General features: G+C 43.9%; 1 protein-coding gene across 1 annotated transcript in view; it reads right to left on the bottom strand.

The window, feature by feature from the left end:
* LOC126278041 (cholinesterase 2-like) overlaps positions 1 to 24,458 on the bottom strand; it is a 224,371-nt gene extending 199,913 nt beyond the window's left edge. The window contains exons 1-2 of the mRNA XM_049977796.1: positions 24,005 to 24,458; positions 3,372 to 3,565 (exon numbers count right to left, since the gene is read on the bottom strand). Coding sequence (XP_049833753.1) covers positions 3,372 to 3,565; positions 24,005 to 24,008 — 198 coding nt within the window. The 5' untranslated portion in view covers positions 24,009 to 24,458. The remainder of the gene's footprint in view (positions 1 to 3,371; positions 3,566 to 24,004) is intronic.
* Positions 24,459 to 26,022: the final 1,564 nt, after the last annotated feature.

Genomic DNA, 26,022 nt, shown 5'->3' with positions numbered 1-26,022 from the left:
CTTTCCTGACACTTACATCAATACTCGATGTTAACAAATTTCTCTTCTTCAGAAACGCTTTCCTTGCCATTGTCAGTCTAAATTTTATATCCTCTCTACTTCGACCATCATCAGTTACTTTGCTCCCCAAATAGCAAAACTCCTTTACTACTTTAAGTGTCTCATTTCCTAATCTAATTCCTTCAGCATCACCCGACTTAATTCGACTACATTTCATTATCCTCTTTTTGCTTCTGTTGGTGTTCATCTTATATCCTCCTTTCAAGACACTATCCATTCCGTTCAACTGCTCTTCCAAGTCTTTTGCTGTCTCTGACAGAATTACAATGTCATCGGCGAACCTTAAAGTTTTTATATCTTCTCCACGTATTTTAATACCAACTCCGAATTTTTCTTTTGTTTCCTTCACTGCTTGATCAATATACACATTGAATAACATCGGGGAGAGACTACTACCCTGTCTCACTCCCTTCCCAACCACTGCTTCCCTTTCATGTCCCTCTACTCTTATAACTGCCATCTGGTTTCCGTACAAATTGTAAATAGCCTTTCGCTCCCTGTATTTTACCCCTGCCACCTTCAGAATTTGATAGACAGTATTCCAGTCAACATTGACAAAAGCTTTCTCTAAGTCTACAAATGCTAGGAACGTAGGTTTGCCCTTCCTTAATCTAGCTTCTAAGATATGTCGTAGGGTCAGTATTGCCTCACGTGTTCCAGTATTTCTACGGAATCCAATCTGATCTTCCCTGAGACCGGCTTCTACTAGTTTGTCCATTCGTCTGTAAAGAATTCGCGTTAGTATTTTGTAGCTGTGACTTATTAAACACATAGTTCGGTAATATGGGCCCTAATTTCTCGTATTGTATCTTCATGGTTCTTAGACAAAATGTGTTGACGACAGTAGAATCGTTTTGCAGTCAGCTTCAAATGCAGGTTCTCTAAATTTTCTCACTTCTCATCTCTCCCAGCCCATATCCTCCACCTCTTCTGTATCTGTCCATGTCCTCCTCTCCACCTATCCACCTTTTCCATCCTTCTCTCTGTCCTTCTCGTCCCAGACCTTTCTCATTGTCTATCCCCTCCCATTCCTCTCACTCTCTCTGGAAATCATTCCTGCTTCCTCTATCCCCCTCTCTGTCCATGCCAACTTTCTCCCAGCTGCGCCCATCTGCACCTGTAGGTCCATAAAGCTGACACATGATTGTAGCGTACACATCAATTTGGAAACCATTTTTCTCCCCTGCCACACAAAGCATCTCAATAAAAGCAGGTCAGCACTATTGCTACCCAAAATGCCTGACATTTAAGGCAGTCTACGCATCTGTGACTGGAAAAACGTTTCTTCCCCTGATGTATAGGCTGCCCTGCAAAGCAGGTCGATAAGGCAGCCACACAGTGTCTGCCACACAGGGCAGCCTATTCGGCAGGGCCTGAGAAAACACGATTTTGTCTTTATCTACACTTCTGTTCAAATTAGGAGGTTATGAACCCCACTGTGCTGACACTTCCGAAGCTTGCTCTTTGTGAGTTAAATATTACAGAAATCTATCCAGGGGTTTGGAAGAATATCCTGTACATATGTACATGCATACATATATATAATGGAAGTTGATAAATTTTATTCTGTATCAACATTTGGCTTAAGGTCTGTTTTTTCAGCTCAGTTTTTGACTGAAAAGTCTGTTTATGGTTGGTTATAAAAGAAATTTCCATGATGTGACAACCTGCCTTGTCAGATTCCTTTAGTAATTTCTCTGCTTACTTCAGGTAAAGATGGTGAGAAATCGTAAAAGAGATGTTGCTGTAAAAATTATGTTTAGAGTTGTGGGGAAAGTAAAGTGAGTAAAGTGGTGCGATCATCAATTCAGACAGCAGCAAGTGATAATCTTTCGTAAGATCTTGTGAGAAAATTCGCCAAGACGAAATTTATGAAGAAAAGATAGTTTGGCCTTTCATCCACAAACAGTTATTTTCCATGTAGAAAATTTTTATGTGATGATGACAATGAGGAATTAAGGCAGTATGTTCTTCAAGATGTCAATGCTTACTGTGGTTTAACGCCAACAAAAAAATGTCATGTGATCTTTGTGTGGCAAATTCTATTAACTGTCCTAAGGCCCATCAATAAGCACAAGTTACCTCTTATACTAAAACTGATGTAAAGCTGACGATAGGAGAGATTCAGATATAAATAACTCCTGAAAAAGAGGTATATCAGTTTTAACAAATTCACCGATTAAAATAAACGTTGAAGGACGGCTGCAAATACAGGTAAAAAAGTCAATGGAGGGTCTATTCAGAAAAGCAACTGAAAATGATGCGAATTCAGGCATAAGAAACAAAGTAAAAAGAAATAAGATCGAAACATGTCACTCAGTGAAGAAGAGAATGTTGATTACTGTTATTGTTTAGCTCGTCTTGAATCGCTTTCTATCAGTATAGCTAAAGAAAAATGGATACATTTTACAGAAATTAAGAAGCTGGTTTATGAATTACGTACCCCTAGGCCAAATAACTTCGGTACATGTCAAAACTGTGGAAGCGCATTCGAAAGAGACTATACTATACTGGACACTTTCTTAAATATTTATTAAATTAATGCTTCAGAGCTTTAAATGGTCTTTTGTATTCTTAATACTTCTTTGGTATAAATAATTTCCTTTTATCCATTCAAATGACCCGTGACAACCAATTCCAGTAACTGTGAGAGCCAATCGAGAGTCGGAGTATGTTGTCACAAAAATTTAGTCTGACAGAGCTTCTTTCTGAAAACCAAATGTTTCTATGGCCTCAGATTTCTGCGAAAAAATACCCAAGAATATGCTGTATAGAATGAGATACACTGACGTTAGAAAGGGAGACTATAATAGCTGCTTTTTTTAAAAACTAAAAATGATAGAATGTGATAACTCACACCAGGCTCCCTCCCAGTTCTGATATGACCCCAGCTGGGGCACTCACTCACCCACCCTCACCCAATACTGCTCATTGCTAAGGACCACAGTGGGCTGTGACAATCGTGCCTGCACCGTCTACAGGAAGACGACAGCTAGCGGTCGAGCACCGAACACTTGTAGAGAGAGCGCTGCACCGAGCGAGGCGGCGCAGTGGTTACCACACTGGAGTCGCATTCGGGAGGACTACGGTTCAATCCCGCGTCCGTCCATCCTGATTTAGGTTTTCCGTGATTTTCCTAAATCGCTCGAGGCAAATGCCGGGATGGTTCCTTTGAAAGGGCCCTGCCGACTTCCTTCCCCATCCTTCCGTATTCCGACGAGACCGATGTCCTCGCTGTTTGGTCTCTTCCCCCAAAACAAACAAAAGAGAGCGTTGGAGGCGTAATAAGAAAGCCAAAGCGGCGGTCATACCTGGAACCTGGTGGTGACGTTGGCGTAGGGCACGCCCAGGAACTGGTAGATGGTTCGATTCTGGCGCTTGGTCCAAGCTAAGGAGCCACCGAGCATTCCCACGCCGGTCACGTTAACCTTCACGGCGAAGTCTTGGGCACAGGCCGTCCCCAACACCGCAAATAGCAGCAGGCTTCCCAGACCAGTCATCGCTCCTGTGAACAGCAAGTAGGACAATGGTTTCCATACACAAAAATAGGTAAACAGTTTTTAAGGGAAATATTTTCGGAAAAGTCTGTTGTATCGTCTTTATTGTTTCTTCCCCCCCCCCCCCCCCCCCAGGCCCCATCTGTGCACTCGTGCCCTCGCAGATGCAGTTTGGGGTGGAGGGATTGACGATGGTTGTCAGCGGTAATAGTTGCATTCACTCCTCAGCCAGTGCCATTTGAAGTGCATAAAAATGCTGTTCGTGAAGAAAACAACCACCAGCAAATATACAAGACGTTGCACAATACCTGCTACAGGCTTCTAGTGGTCATAGACGGGCCTTAAGCAGTTGGCACACGGACTGTGTTGTCGAAAGTTAACGTTGAGCGAGCCAAGTTCAACGTGCTGCTGAACGCTCAGGAACAATGCGATTCGTGCATACGGTACGTGGGCCCCAACGCGGTATACGCGATCGCAGTGCACTCGAGCGGCAGTTGAGGGATGTTGCTAGTTGGTAGATCACACTGTTTACTCAACGGGCGCGCGTAAAATTCCCACATTAGCTCTATTAAAACGGACATTTCCTCCATCGTCCACGAAAAGGAAAGTACCGTGGCCAATCAATAAGGACACAGGCTTATAAAAGTGAACTTATATTTACATAACATCAAATATTATAGCATATACTTATATTAAATTAATAATACAGCACCAGAACCAAATAAAAACGCGAATTTGGGAATGTCAAGGCGCGAACCACCGCCCCCAACAAAAAATCATTTCATGGCAGAGACGCATTTTTTTTCTTTTTTTCTTTTCTTTTTTCTTTTCTTTTATTTTTTTATTTTATATTTTATTTTTAATTTTTTTGTGATTTATTTTTTCCTTCTTTTGGAACTAAAAAAAATCCTAAGTGTCACGGCCACTTTTAATCCTATAACAAAAAAAATCTTGTACACTTCAGGCGTTGGCTCCTGACTAAACCTGCCCCAGAAAATATGGGAAATCAAGGTTAGGGCTATCCTTACAAACAAAACAAAATCTTCCTTTTTCTAAATTTAATTTATATTTTTATTGTATTTATTTTTATTTTTTTGTTTTTGGTGTATAATTGATCAGAGGCCTTCTGTTAAAACTGCGTGCCCGACCGAGACACAAACTCGGGACCTTTGCCTTTCGTGGGCAAGTGCTCTACCATCTGGGCTACCGAAGCACGTGACGCTACTCACTATGACAAACCAACAACGCAATACATATTATTAATCATAGTTTCTTACACCTTGCTAAAAACGTTAATCGTAGATCAGTATGTTACTAACTGAAATCTAATTATAACAAATTGTACCAAGAACAAAGCGTTTTTGGTGGATCTTCAGTGTGTCGCTGCCTTCAAATAGCCTACTCTCATAATACGCAAGTGACAATAATTCTCTTTCCACGAAAATGATGTTTCTCATTATTTTATTGGAACGAATCACACAACTGACAACGGGTTTTCCAGTGATTCTCAATTTGCTGGTGTTCAGAAACGGCATACATACATATAGGCTTCAAATAATGCCAATATGGCGTCTCACAGCTCTGTACAGTGTGAAAACTAAAAGATGGCAGACCTCTCCCTAGTCCTGAATCGGTAGAAGTCGGTAAACTTCGGGAGGCTTCGGTAGGCACGCAGTTTCGACTGCTGCCAACATTACGTACCTGACTGCGTTGTACAAGGTAGCCATTGTCGTCTGCTTCGTTATTGTTTTGCGCTGTACTGTTATACATGTTTTTATTGTGCAGTTGTGCTAAACATTATCAAAATGAGTGAAGAGGCAGTTGCTGGCCAACTCGGGAGTCGCCAACAACCCCTACCGGTAGGTCTGCGGTTAGAAGGAAACCAGTATTACGTAGCAATGCTCGCAAAATTATATTGCGTGTGATTGAATGCTGCGAAAGGGAGGAGAAAAAATTGCTTCACCGCATTTACAAATCTTGAGTGAGAGCTGCTTCATACATAGGACAAAGTATGTGTAGCAGTGGAAGATTCAAACAGTTTTCCAAGAATCATCCTGGCGTATCACCACAAACGCCTGGCAAGAAAAGGTGAGATTCCATTTCAGATATTTTGTTCGCAATCACTTTGAATGAGCCCCCTATTTCGTCCGAACTACCTTATATTTCATTTTTCCTTGTTACTGTATTGCTTTGTATGAAAACACCACTGGTTACTGTATTATTTCTAAACACATTCATATTATAGTACATTTCCAATTCAAAAAATTACATGCAGTGCAGAAGGCATTTTCTTATAAATACACTCCTGGAAACGGAAAAAAGAACACATTGACACCGGTGTGTCAGACCCACCATACTTGCTCCAGACACTGCGAGAGGGCTGTACAAGCAATGATCACACGCACAGCACAGCGGACACACCAGCAACCGCGGTGTTGGCCGTCGAATGGCGCTAGCTGCGCAGCATTTGTGCACCGCCGTCGTCAGTGTCAGCCAGTTTGCCGTGGCATACGGAGCTCCATCGCAGTCTTTAACACTGGTAGCATGCCGCGACAACGTGGACGTGAACCGTATGTGCAGTTCACGGACTTCGAACGAGGGCGTATAGTGGGCATGCGGGAGGCCGGGTGGACGTACCGCTGAATTGCTCAACACGTGGGGCGTGAGGTCTCCACAGTACATCGATGTTGTCGCCAGTGGTCGGCGGAAGGTGCACGTGCCCATCGACCTGGGACCGGACCGCAGCGACGCACGGATGCACGCCAAGACCGTAGGATCCTACGCAGTGCCGTAGGGGACCGCACCGCCACTTCCCAGCAAATTAGGGACACTGTTGCTCCTGGGGTATCGGCGAGGACCATTCGCAACCGTCTTCAGGAAGCTGGGCTACGGTCCCGCACACCGTTAGGCCGTCTTCCGCTCACGCCCCAACATCGTGCAGCCCGTCTCCAGTGGTGTCGCGACAGGCGTGAATGGAGGGACGAATGGAGACGTGCCGTCTTCAGCGATGAGAGTCGCTTCTGCCTTGGTGCCAATGATGGTCGTATGCGTGTTTGGCGCCGTGCAGGTGAGCGCCACAATCAGGACTGCATACGACCGAGGCACACAGGGCCAACACCCAGCATCATGGTGTGGGGAGCGATCTCCTACACTGGCCGTATACCTCTGGTGATCGTCGAGGGGACACTGAATAGTTCACGGTACATCCAAACCGTCATCGAACCCATCGTTCTACCATTCCTAGACCGGCAATGGATCTTGCTGTTTCAACAGGACAATGCACATCCGCATGTATCCCGTGCCACCCAACGTGCTCTAGAAGGTGTAAGTCAACTACCCTGGCCAGCAAGATCTCCGGATCTGTCCCCCATTGAGCATGTTTGGGACTGCATGAAGCGTCGTCTCACGCGGTCTGCACGTCCAGCACGAACGCTGGTCCAACTGAGGCGCCAGGTGGAAATGGCATGGCAAGCCGTTCCACAGGATTACATCCAGCATCTCTACGATCGTCTCCATGGGAGAACAGCAGCCTGCATTGCTGCGAAAGGTGGATACACACTGTACTAGTGCCGACATTGTGCATGCTCTGTTGCCTGTGTCTATGTGCCTGTGATTCTGTCAGTGTGATCATGTGATGTATCTGACCCCAGGAATGTGTCAAAAAAGTTTCCCCTTCCTTGGACAATGAATTCACGGTGTTCTTAATTCAATTTCCAGGAGTGTATTTCTCTCTCTTTTAACTTAGGAAAAGAAGTGGACAAATAATGATCGATGATTTCATTGCAATCGGATGAATGGTTTGTGAGCGCATAGTATATATATATATATATATATATATATATATATATATATATATATATATATATATATATATTAATGTACATGACAACATTTAAAGTGAGTTTTACTTCCAAGCCTTTCGTCTGCTTTCGTGTAAGCATGACGCGCAATTTGTAGTGCCAGCAGTGTAACTGGTAGGCGAGCCTGGTCCCCCTCCAACGGCTCCCCTCCCCTCTCCAGCCAATGCTTGCTTCCTCCTCTCGCCACACTTCCCTCACAACTCTGCCGTCTTACAGTTAACACACTGTACTGAAGGGAGACTGCGTGCGTGTGACGTAGGTGGCATTGCGCCGTCTCAGTCGTCAATGCTCAGAATAGCTGACATGCCAGATATTGCTCTGCACGTTCGGAAAGACTCCCGAACGTGATATTTCACGTTATGACGTCAGAAACTCGGTACGCTCAACGCACAACGTTCGAATGCTTTAGTACATAAATTCTGGCAATTAACACATTTAGGCAAACATGCTATTTGGAATAAATTAAGCCTGAAGTCCGGATCAGTTTCAAGTCTCCCACATCACGGTATACACACAATCTGAGAAGAATGTACCATCGGTGGTTGTTGTTGTAATTATGAAATCACATACCGTACCTGTTCGACTACAACAATGAGAAATTGCTGTTTTCACAACTAGAAGGCCTGTGAAGTGGACATCTGTCGTCACATACAGGATGTGAGACTACGGTTGAGCACTGATCATACCCCTGAGATGTTAACAACATCTGAACCCTGTGACCTACACGGGGGACAGACTCCCCCACATAAGGTCATGCGAAATATTAAGAAAAAGTCACGCAACAGAAACTATTGAGCACCTGAATTAAAACGGGGATGGCCATATTAAACATGAAAAACGGGTACCATACCGCACATAGATACACAGTCCAGTAACATTTGCGTAACCACCGCCCATCCTCGATGTCAACGTGCAATACCCATTTACAGACGACAGGTGGCAGCGCTAGCAACAGAGGGTACATAAATGGTGTCGATCGGACGTGCAAAACAGTGCAAAACAGTTATTTTGAAACGTAGCGATTTATTTCACGGCCTAAAGGGCATGATAGTTGGTTATCAGGTAGGGGGTGGAAGCATTTCTGAAAAGGCTTAGTTTGAAGGCTGTTTGCGTGCCATCATGGTTAAAGTATACCATCAATGGCAAAATGGCGCTATCCAAAACTGGGGCCAAGGTAACTGGCGCACCACAGGCCACGAATGACTATAGTTCAATTCTTTAACTTGGCAGCTCGCGCATGCCCGCTGAGACGCGGGAGATTGCTGCGTTGCCAGTTGCAAACGCCAAGAGAAGCAGCGCCATAGTATAGTTAGTTCTCAAGCTTACGTTTAGGGGGGGACCGCGCAGTTTATGAAGTAAAGCCACCACGGCCGCATTAACCCTTTCGCTGCTACAGAGAAGTGCTCCCCGCATTCCGCGCTGTGCGCGATTTTGTCATCAGTGCACTGCTCGCCTGTGCAGACGCATGGTGTTCCAACTGCTTTGACACACTTATCATTCAATTTCACAAAAACTATTTGGCCCAAAAATTTCATTTGACACATCTTCTTCGCTGATACCTTCCCCCCCATAGATGAGTTAATTTTGTTTCGATGTTCAGCGCAGTTATTGTGCAGCATTAAATGTAGTAAACCATTGCACGAAATTTTGAAGAGTTTGCAGAGTTAAAAGTCCATAGTGTTTACTTCCGTACGGTCGATTTTAGTTGCCACAATGTTGAGAGTGAAATATGGAGAAGATACCTAAGTTTCATATAAAATTTACTGTTTAACAATATCTCATTTAATTTAAGTACCAGATAGGTGTCGTATGTGATATTGAGAAATATTCCGTCTTTCACGACTGTAATAAAACTTTTATTTATACCAGAGTCATTTCGCCTTTTTCTAAAACGTTCTGATTAAAACAAAGTTGGCGAAATATGCAAAACTAAATTGTGGACGTAATAAAACATAGAAACCAAAATATATTGTCAGTGAGGCGGAGTGCGCAAACAATTTGTGTTTGTCACAACAGACAGCAAATACTTGTCGAAACATAGGTAGACGGAAACATTGAATATGATGTTGCCAAAACAGCGGAGCAAAGAATTGCGTCAGACAATCAAGTAGCTCGTCAACGTACCAGCCGAAATTCTGCTCTAAATAATACTCTTAATACTGTCACAGACGAATATATCCCAATACGAATAGTAAAACAACGACTGCAGAAGAGAAGGTATACAAACAAAACAGTTAACATGAATATTGTATGTTTGCCTTTTCGTTGTTATTAAATTGCTGTGAAAAGAAATATTGGAGGACAAAATTAGAAAAACCGAAAACTTATTATGATTATAATTTAGAGGCAAAGCACGAGAAATTTCAAAAAATTTCATTCAAACGAATAAAATTAATGAAGTAAGACACTTCGATATTTTTTTTTAAATAAAGAAAATATTAAGCAGCGAACAAGGTTTGGACTCTTAACCTTGCATTTAGGAGTCAAACACCTTATCCATTACGCTAATGCAACTCATCGATCAATCAAACACCTAGAGGACAATAAAACATCACGAAAAATACCGACAAACACTGTTGCTAAGACTATGAATTACTGACGTTTCGTCGAAGTACAATAGGAAATAAATAATTATCGCAGTTCTTTATTGCAAAAAAGCGGTGAGTGAGAATGATACAAACACCATTCCTTGCTATCGCCTGAATTAGGAGGCTTATTGCTTGTTCAGTTTAATTAATTAATAGAATATTAAGCAACTGGTACAAAGAACGCTTTTTCCAAACTTTCTATAAAAGAAAATCTGCTATCAAGACATGGCTTTTGTTCAGCTACTTTATTTATGACTGAACGTTTCTAAAACTGAAGACACTCGTCAGTGCTCTGCACTGCAATAGAGCTCTGGCAACGTCGTCGTCTGTTCATTGGCTGACTGTGTTTTGTGACGTCAGATGCGCAGAACGAACCTAAACTCGGCCGCTCTCGTAAATCACGCGCACTATAGGGTGAATGACGATTGCGGAGAAAAGACGTGTTACTGGTGAACAACTGACTAGTCAGATGAACTAAGCGGCTACCAACAGCCCAGTTCAAGCACCCATACTTATTGCTGTTCACCTGCGACGAAGGCTGGGATTTGCACGCCAGTAACCCAACTGGACGTCCACTGAATGGCGATAGGTGGCCTTATCAGATGAATCACGTTTTATACTCCATCGAACTGATGGCCCTTCAGCAATCGTCGTAAGGGACCAGGCCAGACGAGGCAGCATTATGGTCTGGGAACGTCTTCGTGGCATCCCCTGGGTGATCTCGTCATTCTGGAAGACACAGTGGGTCAACGTAAGTATTCATCTGTTCTTCGGCACCCTGCCCACCTGTATAAGCAGGTTGTTTTTTTCCTTGGCACAATGGCATCGACTAACAACCTTTAGATTTGACTGATTTATCGTTTAACCGAAGTTTAAAGGAGTCCTTTTAGTACTCATGTGGATGACCTCACACTTTTCATTATTTAGGATCAAATGCCAATTTTCGCACCATACAGATACCTTTTCTAAATCATTTTGCAATTTTTTTTGGTCATCTGCTAACAACCTAAGATGGGTGCTCAGATTGTCTCTCAAAATGTTTATGTAGATAAGGAACAGCAAAGGGCCTATAACACTACCATGAGTAACGACAGAAATCACTTCTGTTTTACTCGATGACTTTCCGTGAATTACTGCGAACTGTGATCTCTCTAACAGAAAATCACGAATCCCTCACGTAACTGAGACGATGTTCCCTAAATACGCAATTTTAGTACTAGCTGCTTGTGTGGTACAGTGTCAAATCTCTTGTCAATAGCACTCAACATTTCATGTGCATAAAGAGCTAGTTGCCTCACAATAACGATGTTTTATAAACTCATGTTGACTGTGTGTCAATAGACCGATCTCTTCGAGGTAATTCGTCTAAATATGTGACATAAAGGGCCATATCTTTTGACTGCTTCTACATAGAAACTTCACTCTTCTAGGTCGCCAAGCGACGGTACACTGTAGCGATGTACAACAATTTCAACTTGATACGTCTACCCGTTCCTACCAGAAACGCTTCCTATTAGTCAGTCGGACAAACAGGCAGACATGCAAACAGACAACAAAGTAATCTTATAAGGGTTTTGTTTTCACCGATCGAAGTACAGGCCCCAAAAAATTGGGATTTACATTACGAGTTAGAGGTGAGCAGTAGGTGATGATAGTTTTTATGTAAGCTCATTTTGGGTTATTCTTTGTATGGAAATGATGAGGAAAAGGATCCCTAATTTGGTTCTTAAAAGGAGAGGGAGACTGGGGATGTTGTATGAAAAACATGCGATAGAGAATGTTGAACCGAGAAACTAATGTAGGACAGAGTAGAGTGGGGTAAGTGGGATGGAAATTGTGTACAAGAAGTTGCTGAAGCAAGCAGTTGGAAGGGAGGGAGAAGTTGTGAGGGAAGAGAAGGCGTGGCACGGATATCAAGAGCAATATCTACATCTACATCTACATCCGTACTCCGCAAGCCACCTGACGGTGTGTGGCGGAGGGTACCCTGAGTACCTCTATCGGTTCTCCCTTCTATTCCAGTCTCGTATTGTACGTGGAAAGAAGGATTGTCGGTATGCTTCTGTGTGGGCTCTAATCTCTCTGATTTTATCCTCATGGTCTCTTCGCGAGATATACGTAGGAGGGAGCAATATACTGCTTGACTCTTCGGTGAAGGTATGTTCTAGAAACTTCAACAAAAGCCCGTACCGAGCTACTGAGCGTCTCTCCTGCAGAGTCTTCCACTGGAGTTTATCTATCATCTCCGTAACGCTTTCGCAATTACTAAATGATCCTGTAACGAAGCGCGCTGCTCTCCGTTGGATCTTCTCTATCTCTTCTATCAACCCTACCTGGTGCGGATCCCACACTGCTGAGCAGTATTCAAGCATTGGGCGAACAAGCGTACTGTAACCTACTTCCTTTGTTGTCGGATTGCATTTCCTTAGGATTCTTCCAATGAATCTCAGTCTGGCATCTGCTTTACCGACGATCAACTTTATATGATCATTCCATTTTAAATCACTCCTAATGCGTACTCCCAGATAATTTATGGAATTAACTGCTTCCAGTTGCTGACCTGCTATTTTGTAGCTAAATGATAAGGGACCTATCTTTCTATGTATTCGCATCACATTACACTTCGCTACATTGAGATTCAATTGCCATTCCGTGCACCATGCGTCAATTCGCTGCAGATCCTCCTGCATTTCAGTACAATTTTCCATTGTTGCAACCTCTCGATACACCACAGCATCATCCGCAAAAAGCCTCAGTGAACTTCCGATGTCATCCACCAGGTCATTTATGTATATTGTGAATAGCAACGGTCCTATGACACTCCCCTGCGGCACACCTGAAATCACTCTTACTTCGGAAGACTTCTCTCCATTGAGAATGACGTGCTGCGTTCTGTTATCTAGGAACTCCTCAATCCAATCACACAATTGATCTGATAGTCCGTATGCTCTTACTTTGTTCATTAAACGACTATGGGGAACTGTGTCAAACGCCTTGCGGAAGTCAAGAAACACGGCATCTACCTGTGAACCCGTGTCTAAGGCCCTCTGAGTCTCGTGGACGAATAGCGCGAGCTGGGTTTCACACGATCGTCTTTTTCGAAACCCATGCTGATTCCTACAGAGTAGATTTCTAGTCTCCAGAAAAGACATTATACTCGAACATAATACGTGTTCCAAAATTCTACAACTGATCGACGTTAGAGATATAGGTCTATAGTTCTGCACATCTGTTCGACGTCCCTTCTTGAGAACGGGGATGACCTGTGCCCTTTTCCAATCCTTTGGAACGCTTCGCTCTTCTAGAGACCTACGGTACACCGCTGCAAGAAGGGGGGCAAGTTCCTTCGCGTACTCTGTGTAAAATCGAACTGGTATCCCATCAGGACCAGCGGCCTTTCCTCTTTTGGGCGATTTTAATTGTTTCTCTATCCCTCTGTCGTCTACTTCGATATCTACCATTTTGTCAAATGTGCGACAATCTAGAGAAGGAAGCACAGTGCAGTCTTCCTCTGTGAAACAGCTTTGGAAGAAGACATTTAGTAATTCGGCCTTTAGTCTGTCATCCTCTGTTTCAGTACCATTTTGGTCACAGAGTGTCTGGACATTTTGTTTTGATCCACCTACCGCTTTGACATAGGACCAAAATTTCTTAGGATTTTCTGCCAAGTCAGTACATAGAACAAATATTAAGCACCAAACAAGGTTTGAACTCAGAACCTCTAGCTTAGTAGCCACTTACTTTAGCCATTACACTACAGCAGCTCATCAATATATTCCGCTAAGGTGGGAAGGATGGAGAGGTCTGAGGGTGAACTTGTGGTCAGGCACAGGAAATAGTCAAATTTTCGTTGCGCTATGATATGGAAAGTGTGTATGTATAAGCTAGAGGAATGTGCTGGTAACAAAGCAGCTCAGTGTCATGGGGAATTATTCGCTGGTTTTTGTGGTGTTAGCGGTAAGTGTAAGAAATCGTGAGGTTTATGTAGTGTCTGGCTGGAAGAAGAGATCGGGCAGGGGGAATTAATACGTTGATATAGGATGTGAATGGCCGAGGGCAGACGGATACGTAAGGCGAGACGGAGTGCCTGGCAAAAAATACTTTTCATTTTCAAAACTGACCTGTATAGCAAGTGCCGGCAGCTGTGGCCGAGCGGTTCTATGCGCTTCAGTCTGGAACCACGGGACCGCTACGGTCGCAGGTCTGAATCCTGCCTCGGGCATGGATGTGTGTGATGTCCTTAGGTTAGTTAGGTTTAAGCAGTTCTAAGTTCTAGAGGCCTGATGACGTCAGATGTAAAGTCACATAGTGCTCAGAGCCGTTTGAACCATCTTTTTTGTGTAACAAGCAACAAGACTCATAACCCAAAGGTAGTCAGTGTCCACAGCTTCCAAGCATCACTTGTGAAGTCATTACGAAAGAAGAAACACAAACTTTTATAGCCCTTGCAGAACAGAACCATTGAAGAAGAGCACATGAATCGATAATTAGTTGCATGCACTGTTCTGGGGCTGCACTACGCACCACGTTCTTGATTATGTGCTCTGCTAGTGTGTCGATTATTGACGAGGTCTTTGTTATCTTTTTAAATTATCGTCTTGCATCGACGCATTTCAAAAATTTTATTTACTGATGTGGTGAGCCTCGGGTTTAGTGCCTTAGCCTTTAGTTACCCGTGCTCCCACCATTAAGTTGTGTATTTTATCATTGCAAAGAATATAAATGTTTATAATATTACATTTCTGTTCAAGTACACTTTATTTTGTAGCCAAGGTACCTTAACACTCACCAACCAGCTCCCTACCGCTTTAGAATTATGGATATAGTCTAAACTGATTTTAAAATGCACTTGGAGAAGTACTTTCTCAGAAAGGAGGAAAAAGACCAATATCATTTAATAACAAAATTCGGAAAATGGTCAGGAAGCAGATACTATTGTACTGTCGATCCAAACAAGAAGGCAGAAATAACGACAGGCAAATCTTGGTAGAATACTGTGTGTTTGTAAAAAAAAATCGAAATACAAAGCATATAACAACTTCCACGTCTAACAGTAGCGAAAGTTCTTACCGAGAACACGAATAAATTCTGGTCCAACATACAATCACTAAGCATTTCGAAGGCTTGTCTATAGTCATTCGTCGACTAGTCTGATGTGGCACAAGAAGACACCAAAAGCAAAACTAATGTTTCAAATTTCGCGTGTAAGAAATCATTCGCGCAGGAGAATCGTACACACATATCGCCGCACAGACTCCTGCACGAAGGACATAGGCATCCCTGGTACAGAGAAGCAGCTGAAAGAGTAGAGAACAAATAAGTCGTCATATCCGCATGGAATACCAATGCGGTTTTACAGGGAGCACTCTACACCATTTACCCTTTTCTTGGCGCGCATTTATCGCGAACCTGTCGCCCAGCAAAAGTCCCAAGTGGAGGGAAAAAGCGCACGTGACTCCCGTGTGCAAGAAGGGCAAATGAAAGCTCAAAAATTACAGATCAATATCCTTAACATCAGTTCGCTGCAGAATTCCTTTGAACATTACTCTGATTTCGAATATAACAAATTTCTTGAGGCAAAAAAGCTTCTGTTCACAAATTAACATTGTTTTAGAAAACATCTCTCGTGCGAAACTTAACTTGCCCTCTTCTCACATGATATTTTGCGAACCATAAATGAAGAGCAAGAAGCAGATTCCAGATTACTATATTTTAGGAAAACTTCGCGCACGTTGCCCTTCTGAGGCAACGAAGGTCCAGACATAGGGATTTGTTCCCAGATATATGAGAGGCTCAAAGACTTCTTAAGTTGTACATTTGTGGTCTTCAACGATTTGTGATCGTCAGACGCAAAGGTATCGTCAGCAGTGCCCCAGGGAGGTGTACACCAAACTGTATTTACTATCCTGTTTATTCAAATGGTTCAAATGGCCCTGAGCACTATGGGACTTAACTTCTGAGGTCATCAGTCGCCTAGAACTTAGAACTAATTAAACCTAACTAACCTAAGGACATCACACACATCCATGCCCGAGGCAGGACTCGAACATGCCACCGTAGCGGTCGCTCGGTTCCAGACTGTAGCGCCTAGAGTCGCACGGCCACTCCGGCCGGCATTTGTTTGGGGCGTGTGCAGTTGAAGTGCTATGGGACCCCTGATACCTCTAGATACGACTGTGAAAGGTAACACGTACGTAAGCGTCCTGTCCGATCACCTGCATCATGTCCACTGTGCAATCTGACGGACATAGGCATTTCCAGCAGGACAATGCGACACACCACGTGTCCAAAATTGCTGCAGAGTGGCTCCAGGAACACTCTTCTGAGTTGAAACACATCCGCTGACCACCAAACTCCCCGGACATTAATATTATTGTGATGTACTGGGATGCCTTGCACTCCCTCGAACTCATGGCGTCAATTTGCTCCAGCACTGCTTCAGACTACTCGATTCCATGTCACGTCGTGTTGCGGCACTTCTGCGTGCTCGCGGTGGCCCTACACGATATTAGGCAGGTGTACCAGTTCTTTAGCTCTGCAGTGTAGTTTTCCATGCTGATTTTGAAAGTTGCTATATTGAATCATTGCGCTCAGTTGTGAAGTTTCTGTACTAGAGCCAAACAGTGTTGTGTTACTACCAAAGAGAAAGTGGTTCATTCGTTCATAATGAGCCAATATTTTAACACCGCTGTGGCGGCACCCTGCAGCGACGAACAGTGAGCCGAATGCAACGACTAGTTGACAGAGTAAAATACCTCAACGTAGTCAAATTGAAAGCTGGCCTTGGTAGCATAAAAATTATGTTCAATGTTTCAGATAATAAAGGTTTCCCATCACCAGCAATGTTCAAACGGTCACGTTTAACTTTCGTTGGCCTGCCGGAGTGGCCGAGTAGTTCTAGGCGCTACAGTCTGGAACCGCGCAACCGCTACGGTCGTAGGTTCGAATCCTGCCTCGGGCATGGATGTGTGTGATGTCCTTAGGTTTAACTAGTTCTAAGTTCTAGGGGACGGACGACCTCAGAAGTTAAGTCCCATAGTGCTCAGAGCCATTTGAAGTATTTGAACGTTCGTTGACTGCGTTACACGCGTAACTTCAAATAGTAGTTAACGTTTCGAGCGAGCAAAGGCTCAAACGAGTTTAAAAGTGAAACAGACACAGAACGTATAAAATTATGTGTGTAAAATGAGTGAGGCTAACACAAGTAACAAAATATTCCGCAAAAGTCCTGCAGCCCCATTAGTTGCGCTCTGCTTCTTGTTATCAGTTTATAGCATGAGAGTGAGACACGAACAACGTACAAAATTTGTAACGTTATCTGTCAGATATGTTGTGCGAGCGATGGACATCTGTATATCAAACACAAACACACACACACACACACACGCACACACACACACACACAGCCTAACGGGTCGCATGATAAATGTGACCTGTAGGCTTTTCGGAATGAGATTCTGACCACATGTCGAAGATAAGGAAGTATTCACACAGCTGCGTCTCGCTCCATTCGGCCTGTCTTGCTGTTTCCGCCCTCTCGCGTTGACAGTGTCCAGAGCACATCCAGGCGGAAATCGGCAAATCGCTTTGACGCTGCTCGGGAGCAGCTATCTCTATGTGGGCGCTGCGTCTCAGCCCTTACATTCGTCTCTCAAAATCAACAAGATGACGAACGAACAAAAGAATACACTCTTCAAAGTACTAGACCTGCGTCAAACACTTATCTACGTCCACATCCGTTATCTGCAGATCACCGTGAATGCATGGCAGAGTATTATTTTTGCCACATACTACGGTTTCTTCCCGTTTCACTCTCGAATTTTGGACTCCAGAAGAAACCCGACCTGATATCTGTGCGCCTTTAAAGCGCCGCTTGCGGGACGGCGGGTGCGCTGGCCATGGATCGAAGCCGCCTGGTGGCGCTCTGTTATAATAAGTCCCACCTTAGTTGCAGGATTCGAAAACATTCAGAAAAGTTTCGTTCACTTTCACAATGCACATAGATGGTTGGGGTGTTGGTATTCCTTCGAGGGGGGTGGGGGGAGGGGGGTGCGGGACAGTAACTGGGGTGGCAACAGGACGGGCATCCCATCAACCCTACAATGAATCATGCCAAATCTGTTGATAACCGTGTCGACCCTGCGCTAATATGGGACAAATGGTTCAAATGGCTCTGAGCACTATGCGACTTAACTTCTGAGGTCATCAGTCGCCTAGAACTTAGAGCTAATTAAACCTAACTAACCTAAGGACATCACTCACATCCATGCTCGAGGCAGAATTCGAACCTGCGACCGTAGCGGTCGCTCGGCTCCAGACTGTAGCGCCTAGAACCACACGGCCACTCCGGCCGGCAATGTGGGACAAAGTCATAACGAAAAGAATAAGATGGTGAATGATAAGAGAGACACCTTAAACGCCTCTGTGCTCTTCATAATTACTCCAGTCTTGTCTTCGTATTTTCCGCTGGAATGATACGTGAGAGCATGTAGTATATTCTTAGGTGTCTCAATTAGTATTCGGTTCTTGGAAATATGTAAGCAGACTTTCACGGTAAGTTGGCGTTTTATCTTCAGGTGTCTGTCAGTTCTGGGTTTTCAGCCTTTCCCTTATGCTCTCCTGTGAATAAAGTAAAACCGTATAGTTTCACGTAGCCATTCTTTAAATACACTCAACATCCACTGCTAGTGCCATTTTGTGTGGGTCTCACGTACTTGAGCAATATTCTAGAATATCTTACATGAGGCTTCTGTAAGCAATCGCCACGCAGGATTAGCCGAGCGGTCTAAGGCGCTGCAGTCATTGACTGTGCGGCTGGTCCCGGCGGTGGTTCGAGTCCTCCCTCAGTCATGGGTGTTTGTGTTTGTCCTTTGGATAATTTAGATTAAGTAGTGTGTAAGCTTAGGGACTGATGACCTTAGCAGTTAAGTCCCATAAGATTTAACACACATTTGAACATTTTTGTAAGCAATCTCTTTTGAAGTGAGACAGTACTTTCCCACCATCCTGCCAATGTTTGGTAGACAACATTTGCCTTTCCACGTGTGAACATCTCAACGTATGGTCAAAATATAACTCTGAATCCTGTGACTGAATTCCCTAAGGGTCCCCATAACGCGCCTAACATTGGAGCTGCAAACTACCAATAACCTACCCCCTGTAATTGCCAGTAATTGCATTCTGAGATGTTTCCTCTGAAGCAGGACAAGCGACTGCAACGGGCTGGGAGACAGTGTCAGTCACTGTTTGTCAGAATAATCAGGGGAGGCCTTATGTGCGGCCCCCTGGGAAGTCTTCCGCCTCCTGCTGCGCCCTGAGTCGATCTCCCATTCGACCATGGGTGAGGGGTCAACCTCAGAGCGAGCTGTAACTGGGCTGACCACATGTGTGGACCGAACCGACGTCCGTTGGATCCGCATGGCCAGCCCACAACAGTGATGCCCATCCACTGCAGCTTCAAGCTGTGTAACAGAAGTCATCACAGCCTGGAACTAATAGCGAAGTATCACGAATTGAGCTTGCATCAGCACACAGAAGTCACAGTCCCTATCCATACTCTCCATACTGAAGATCGTGGAGGACAAAGGACTATTAACATGAACTGTCGAACTCTACTGTAGACACTGTGTAAGCTAACCTGTTTCTACGGGTTATTACGTTAAGAGTGGGAATGGAAATGCTTATTGATTCTGAAATTAACGTGAGAAGATTAGGGTCGCCACCGATTCTAACCATGCAGCTAATCACAGGTTTGGCCGAGTCGGAAAATAAATTAAAATCAAATGATCACAGACCAAAAACTCATAAAAATACATACGTCATGATATCGCTCAGAGGGGATGCGATGTAATTAATAGTATTTCCTGTGCGCTATCCACGAGAATCAACCATTTGAAATAAAATAGTATATGCATGAACACTGTGCAGAAGATCAGCTCCCAGCAACACACCTGAAAATAAGACTTAATCTAAAGCATTTGTTTTAAAAGAAAAGGGAAACTAATCACTGGACCTATGCATACGGAAACGCGTTGGATGTGCTAACAGTAAAGTTACGAGGTGATTGGCTTAGGTGCAAAAACGTAACTTCGGAATGCAAGAGAAAATTGTGTATAAAATCATTTATTCCTAAGATATGGATGTGAGGCATGTACACAATCCCTGATAACATTAATTCCTAAAACATTAAAGAAAAGCATCGATACATACACCGTTATAATCTACACCTAAAATCATTGGTGTGAGTCATTCATACAACTGCTGTTGCCTGATAACTGATCGCAATAACTCGTGAAACGGTACACGTTTCGCAGTACACCCGCGTGCCCACGTGGTTTGTGGAGACGCAATTTCTAGGTATCGTGGCCAAGTTGCAACAATATCATATCACACAATCATGAACAGTTAAGATTCTTTAAGACAAACATGAGACTGGACAGTTAGTGATGACGGTAGCCCAACAAACTCTTATGTTCAACCACGTGGTTGGACGAAAGATACATAAAGCAAGGAAAATTTACGAGAAGGCAAAGCTATAAATATTTAGAAAGATTAAAGCTTATACAGGCATAGCTGAAAGCAAACAGACAGTGCTCACTTCTTATCGACACCTTTGTGTAGCGCTCTTCCTGTGAATCCAAGTCTGCTATGGAAATTTACTAAAAGAAAAATCTGCCAAAGTTTTGAATTTCTTGCTGCGACAAGGCAAAGCAATCTTTCAGAGCTCAAAAGCGAGATCAAAAGCTAACAGCTCTCCCCTCGCCAAGTAACAACGCGCCACGCGGTCAGTCCAACCAATCCTTCTTCGACTGGAGCACAGCTGTGGACGCTTCCCGTACCGGCGGCAGACAGCCTCCCTTTTTCATCTCCAGCCTCCCCCACGCTCTGCGTGGCCCGGAAAACCCAAGGATGCCATTTCCGCCACCTACCTAATGCAGGTGGATTTCTCACAAGTAGCGCAAACCTCTTTGCCTACTTGACCACTACGCGAGTTGGCTATTCTGTACAATTCCTGCTGAATCTGTATCACTATCGCAGACTTTCTGCAGCAGACCACGCCACCGTCTAGCAGCGTGACACACAACCACATTCATTCAGTCACACCACTATGAGAGTTATGAGAAAAGATAAACAAGGAAAGCAAAGAGAAATGCTAGTGAAAATGGGCTACTGGACTAATGAAAGGTGGCTACAGGACCCTTTCATCTGACGAAAACGCAAGAGACTGTACCACACAATGGGCTTACAGCGAGGTTGCGTGCTTATGGAATATTGTCTCAGTTACGTGACTGGATTTGTGATTTCCTGTCGGAGAGGTCACAGTTCGGCGTAATTCACGGAAAGTCATCGATTAAAACAGAATTGGTTTCTTGCGTTCCCCGACGTAGTGTTATAGGCCCTTTGCTGTTCCTTACCTACACAAACGATTTGGGAGACAATCTGAGCAGCCGTCTTAGGTTGTTTGTGGATGGGTTGGGTTGGGTTGTTTTGGGGGAAGAGACCAAACAGCTAGGTCATCGGTCTCATTGGATTAGGGAAGGACGGGGAAGGAAGCCGTCCGTGCCCTTTCAAAGGAACCATCCTGGCATTTGCCTGGAGCGATTTAGGGAAATCACGGAAAACCTAAATCAGGATGGCCGGAGACGAGACTGAACCGTCGTCCTCCCGAATGCGAGTCCAGTGTGCTAGCCACTGCGCCACCTCGCTCGGTTTCTAAGTCCTAGGGGACTGATGGCCATAGATGATAAGTCCCACAGTGCTCAGAGCCATTTGAACCATTTCTTACGAAACAGGATTGACGGAGTACGTCGAAAAAGCTCAAAGAAGGGCAGCATTTTTGTATTGTCGCGAAATACGGGAGAGAGTGTCACTGAAATGATACAGGATTTGCGGTGGACGTCATGAAAACAAAGGCTTTCTTCGCTGCGGCGGAAATATTCTCACGAAATTTCAGTCACCAACTTCCTCCTCCGAATCGCAAAATATTTTGTTAACGCCTGCCTACATAAGGAAAAATGGTCACCATAATAAAATAAGGGAAATCAGAGCTCGCAAGGAAAGTTATAGTTGTTCGTTTTTCCCGCACGGTATACGAGATTGGAATAATAGAGAATCATTGTGAAGGTGGTTCGATGAACCCTCTGCCAGGCACTTAAATGCGATTTTCAGAGGGATGTATACGAACTGTGTCTAATAAATTAGATTGACACACAGAGATTCAAAAACTGAACTACTAAAGCACTCAGGTGTGACTAAACAATTCGCTCCTGATAGGAACTTTTAATAGGTCACAAAATCTGTTTGCTTTCCGACACAAACGAAAACGCAGAGACTATGTCTGTTAAATATTAAACTAACACACAGAAACTCAACAAAAAAGTAAATTACCAAAGCACACGAAGGAAACTGTAGAATTCGCTCCTGGTTAAGAACTTGTAGAATGCCACAAAGCCGGCCGGAGTGGCCGTGCGGTTCTAGGCGATACAGTCTGGAGCCGAGCGACCGCTACGGTCGCAGGTTCGAATCCTGCCTCGGGCATGGTTGTGTGTGATGTCCTTATGTTAGTTAGGTTTAATTAGTTCTAAGTTCTAGGCGACTGATGACCTCAGAAGTTAAGTCGCATAGTGCTCAGAGCCATTTTTGAATGCCACAAAATCGGTTACTTTACCGTTGCTGCTTGTGTCTTCCCCGGCTGTTGCAGTCTGACTCCAGAGGATGTATTTTACGTGGTGAATTTCTGTCCACTCTCATCATCTTTTATCCCCATAGAGATGAAAAGTAAAATGCAATAACCAGTTGCACGTAACGCAAGTAACGAGGACTCAGTGTTTAGCCTCACCTGGGTGCTTTGGCAGATCAGTTTCTGAATATCCGTGTGTACATCGCTCTGAAAATCACATTTAAGTGCCTGGCAGAGGGTTCACAATAATTCTCCATTATTCCTATCTCAACGTCGCTAGCATGTTTAGGATTCAAGGTTTGGTCTCTGGCACGCTAGTATGTCTGCTAAATGATGGCATAAGAAGCCGGAATCCGTTTAGTATAATAAAGAAATATTAGTGGGACAAAGAGCAATTTTCATCAGGTTGCCCTCCGTGGGGTGAGGGCACCCAACGACTGTGGTTATATTGGGTTAGATAGAGCAGCAATCAGTCGTGGAATTAAGTTGCTTTAAGATGACATTTATAGTCACAAAGCAGATCAGATTTCGACATGTGACAGGCCATCATCAATGCTAAAACAAATACAAGAGTATATATTACAATGTGATTTACAAAAGTTATAAGTCCATCACATCGTTGTCTTTTAATGTTAACATTACATACCAGTGCGGAATTGTAGCAGTTGTAATATATACTGTCGTATTTGTTTTAGCATTGATAATGACCTGACACAGGTCGAAATCTGATCTCCGTTGTGACTATAAATGTCATATTAAAGCAACTTAATTCCACGACTGATTGTTGCTCTATCTAACCCAAAAAGCAATTTGTTTGTATTTCATCCTTAAATATGGATTTAATCTACCAAGAAGAGGTGCACGAATGCACTTTCTTTTAGAAATACTTTGATGTTGTAGATAAAACACTGCTTATTCAGCAAATGAGTAAATTATTCCAAGGGCTACTATGCAAGATGGCCCAAAGTGAACATATTAATGACATACATCAGACACGTCTCTTGTAATCCATGGATTAAAATCCTCACTGTTGGGTAGTGAGGAAAAGAAAAGGAAAGAGACCTTTCAACTGCATGGCTGAGACCTTCGTTCGTGTTTATAGTTTACTGGCCAGTGCATTCAAAGTATTGACTGTTGTACCAGCGTATACAAAACTGTAAAGTTCCTTTATTGTCTACTCTTTGGTTCTTCCACTGCACTGTCCGACAATTCGTCACGGTGATAGTGCAGTGTTGACTACGATCTTGAAGGTGAAATGGCTTAGAGAAAGCGATAGTTCCGTATTAGGAGCGACTTAAATTACCAAAGTACTGTACTCACTCATTTCGGCAGTTACTCGCTGGAGGGCTCTGAAGCGACTGCTGTCCGGGGGACCACTCTACTTTGGCGTGAAAGTGACGGCGCTATCTGTACGGTGGGAAAGCAGGCATCAAGCGTCTGTAAGGGCAGATTACGCAGATACGATTGTAGCCCAGATAAGGGCGCAAGCAAAGTACACACGTAAGCTCCGACAGGCGGGCCAATTTGTCAGAAGCACCAACTTCTCACGGCCTTCTTTGATCTGGTTTTCCTCCGCTCCTTTGGCAATGACACCATTTCCGATGAAACACTGACATTTCACACTACTTGAACAAGCGCCATGTCGCATTCGTCGCGTACTGAGAGTAATAAAAGCAATTTTTCCCTGTTTTTATATCTAATCTCTTCTTTTGTCGTCAGATGGTGTCACAGTACAGTAAGTGGAACCAGAGCGTGAGACGACGGAAGTGAGTGTGCCCGTGAGTAATGCGCACCAAGCCGTCTTGTGGTACGTGGAGGTGAGGGCTTCAGCTTAACTGCTCGTCGACGCTGAATCATTACAGAGGAAACATTAACTGAGATGGAAAAAGATGGAAGTGTCGTAAGGGACATCTTCCTGTGATTTTGTTATGGGCGTCACTGATGAGCCAATGTATCACACATAATTAAATAATTTAACCATGTTAATGTTTACCTTTATTTTTTATTGCGTAGGTACGGCTTTGACATGGTGATGAAGGATATACAATGACGTGACAAGTCGCAGGACAGCGATATACACATATACAGGGTCGTCTATTCATAGTGACCGGGACAAATATCTCATGAAATAAGCATCAAACGAGAAAACTACAAAGAACGAAACTCGTCTAGCTTGAAGGGGGAAACGAGATGGCGCTATGCTTGTCCCGCTGGATGCCGCTGCCATAGGTCAAACGGATATCAACTGCGTTTTTTAAAATTGGAACACCCATTTTTTATTACATATCCGTGTAGTACGTAAAGAAATATGGATGTTTTAGTTGGACCACTTTTTTCCCTTTGTGATAGACGGCACTGTTATAGTCACAAACGTATAAGTACGAGGTATCAAGTAGCATTTGCTTCGTGATACATTACCCGTGTTAAAATGGACCGTTTACCAATTGTGGGAAAGGTCGATATCGTGTTGATGAATGGCTATTGTGATCAAAATGCACAAGTGCGTGTGCTATGTATGGTGCTCGGTATCCTGGACGACATCGCCAAGTGTCCGGACCGTTCGCCGGATAGTTACGTAATTTAAGGAAACAGGAAGCGATCAGCCACATGTGAAACGTCAACCACGATCTGCAACAAATGATGATGCCCAAGTAAGTGTTTTAGCTGCTGTCGCGGCTAATCCGCACATCAGTAGCAGAGAAATTGAGCGAGAATCGGGAATCTGAAAAACGTCGGTGTTGAGAATGCTACATCGACATCGACTGCGCCCGTACCATATTTGTATGCACCAGGAATTGCATGGCGACGACTTTGAACGTCGTGTACAGTTCTGCCACTGGGTACAAGAGAAATTACTGGACGATGAAGATTTTTTTGCGACGAAACGTCATTCACCAACAGCGGTAACGTAAACCGGTATAATGTGCACTACTGGGCAACGGAAAATCTACGACTGCTGCGACAAGTGGAACATCAGCGAACTTGACCGGTATGGTGCGGCATTATGGGAGGAAGGACAATTGGGCCCCGTTTTATCGATGGCAATCTAAATGCTGCAATGTATTCTGATTTCCTACGTAATGTTCTACCGATGTTACTACAAGATGTTTCACTGCATGACAGAATGGCGATGTACTTCCAACATGGTGGATGTCCGGCACATAACTCGCGTGCGCTTGAAGCGGAATTGAACAGCATATTTCATGACAGGTGGATTGGTCGTCGAAGCACCATACCATGGCTCGCACGTTCACCGGATCTGAGGTCCCCGGATTTCTTTCTGTGGGGAAATTTGGAGGATATTTGCTATCGTGATCCACCGACAACGCCTGACAACA

This window comes from Schistocerca gregaria, chromosome 6, assembly GCF_023897955.1.
Source record: "Schistocerca gregaria isolate iqSchGreg1 chromosome 6, iqSchGreg1.2, whole genome shotgun sequence".
NCBI classification, from domain to species: Eukaryota; Metazoa; Arthropoda; class Insecta; order Orthoptera; family Acrididae; genus Schistocerca; species Schistocerca gregaria.
This window is presented reverse-complemented; position numbering and strand designations above follow the sequence as displayed.